The 2,500-nt window shown below is 33.0% G+C and overlaps 1 protein-coding gene across 1 annotated transcript in view; it reads right to left on the bottom strand.

Annotated features, from left to right (window-relative positions):
* Positions 1–1,409: 1,409 nt before the first annotated feature.
* Positions 1,410–2,500, bottom strand: part of FOXG1 (forkhead box G1) — a 6,104-nt gene continuing 5,013 nt past the window's right edge. Inside the window, exon 2 of the mRNA XM_075843583.1 lies at positions 1,410–2,500. This exon is cut by the window's right edge and continues 1,305 nt beyond it. Within this exon, the coding sequence (XP_075699698.1) occupies positions 2,383–2,500 (118 nt within the window). The 3' untranslated portion in view covers positions 1,410–2,382.

Raw genomic sequence — 2,500 nt, forward strand, 5'->3', positions numbered from 1 at the left:
TAGTAATTTCTGATTTTGGTCACTATTATAAACGGCCATGTATGTCATGTCGGCTGATAGAAAAAAGTAAACATTTACTGGTGGATCCTACTAATCCTCAGTATGTAATGTGTGGCACCGAGTTTATCCCATCAGTTAAATCCACAAATAAGATTTAATACTACAACAACACAATTAATTCCTGACAAGATAACCTGGTGACTATAGACTTATGACGGCTCTGCAGATACAGGGTTAAGACCAAGTGAAATCTAGCAGGATATTATTAAAGCAGATGAGAAAGGGTGTCATTCAGATAATATCTCCTGAACACAGTTTATTTTTCATTAGGCCCATTGTAAGGGCAAGCAGCTCAGTGCATCACTGCAGAACACAGCTCCTACTCTACAACAGTGACAAATGAGTCATTTGTAAACCAGGCTACTCCCTGTGGGCTCCAATTAGCAGCCAAAGCTTACTTATCCCAGGTTTACAATCCTTTTCTAGACTTTTCAGGTTCAGTGGGAACACTCACAGTATATAATAAATGATAACAAATAAACAATAAAAAAAAACTTTGTTATCAAGTGGTAACTTTAAACTACAACCCATTATATACTCTAAAATACACATTATGACCTGGACGTATCTATCTATCTATCTATCTATCTATCTATCTATCTATCTATCTATCTATCTATCTATCTATCTATCTATCTATCTATCTATCTATCTATCTATCTATCTATCTATCTATCTATCTATCTATCTATCTATCTATCTATCTAATCTATCGTTTGCGTAATGAGCATAGAAAGAAAAATGTCCTGCAGTAGTAGGCAAGGGCTTTAGTTGACTGAAAAGGGAGCGCAAGAAAAGTGTTAAATCAGTATATATAGCTGCTGGGAAACATCAATCCGATCATTCACACATATCAATACATATATATATGTGTATATTGCAGAAGCTACATATGATAGATAGATAGATAGATAGATAGATAGATAGATAGATAGATAGATAGATAGATAGATAGATAGATAGATAGATAGATAGATAGATAGATAGATAGATAGATAGATAGATATAGATAAAAATATATGTGTGTGTGTGTGTGTGTGTTTTCACACTATATATCTTTATTTACAGTTATTTACACTAAATATATATGTTTATATATATATATATACATATATATATATATATATATATATATATATATATATATATATATATATATATATATAAAATATTTAATCATTAAAACTTTTAACTATATGACTACATAAGTCTGTGCCTATAGCAAACAGTATAGTACAGGCCTAAAATAAAACAACTCATTTCATGCATTTCATTGCCCCATTTCTTACCCGAATAGACACGTATGTATTTAAATAAAGACAAAACTATGATCTATATGAATTTGGCCTATGTTTATTTCTGTGTCTCCATAGTAAACATTTGTATAAGTGACAAACACGGGCATATGACCACATTATCACAATCAAGAAATCTTAAGACAACAATAACAATCACTCAAATCGATGCATTTTTACTCAACACGGGTTATACATATTTTGCAAGGATTACCTAGAAGTACAATCGGTTTTTTTTAAACGTTCACTACATAAAAAAAAATAAAAGTGACCGACCGGTTAGTGAGCACATACACCGTAATATACACAACACAAATTGAAGGCAGTATCGTTTTCCCCCCCTCCCCTCAAGTCATTGAAATAATATTAATATTAATCATTTGTATTTTGCTGCAGACTGTGAATTACTGTAGAATTGACATTAATGATCAGTACATTCTGCATTGTTCTACATCCCAATCTTTGGTCTAAAAGTAAACAAAACCCATGTTGCATTTTATTTATGATGAACTGATACAATGTTAAGTGGGTAAAATATAAGAAGAATTGTGCAGCTTTACTTTCATAACAGATAGATACAAATTAACCATTTAGAGATTTTCCTAGCTCTAGATCCAGAGTGCATGAAAACTTATAATACTGCAGACATGGGTCTCTGGACACTAGGGGTGACGATGAGGATGAGGATGCTGATGATAAGAACATTGTACTGAATAAGAAAAGAAAAGCTGACACTATATAGAAATCAGTTCTACATTCTAGTTGGATCAAATGAGATTCCCAGAGGTCAGAGTGCTCCCACAATTCTCTCCCATGGACACCACGCCTCATCCCAGTATTAACGAACCCTAGAGAGACTCAACAGACGTACACAAAATAAGGGGGGACTTCATAAAAAATACCTGGACTTGTCTTTTTTGTTTGTTTTGTTCGCTTGATTTTGTTTTCCATTCAGTTATCATTTTTTTTCCATGTACAATTTTAAATTTGTGTAAAATGTTCACTTACAGTCTTGCTCCACTGGATGTTAATGTATCAAACTGTTGGTAGATGAACCCTGACTTTGATGTGTGAAATAATCAGAAAGTCCTCCCGTTAGTCCTGTTGTAAAACTTGGCAAGGATGGTCTGAGAGATTCACAGGGA

The sequence above is a fragment of the Rhinoderma darwinii genome, chromosome 12 (genome assembly GCF_050947455.1).
Source record: "Rhinoderma darwinii isolate aRhiDar2 chromosome 12, aRhiDar2.hap1, whole genome shotgun sequence".
Lineage (NCBI taxonomy): Eukaryota > Metazoa > Chordata > Amphibia > Anura > Rhinodermatidae > Rhinoderma > Rhinoderma darwinii.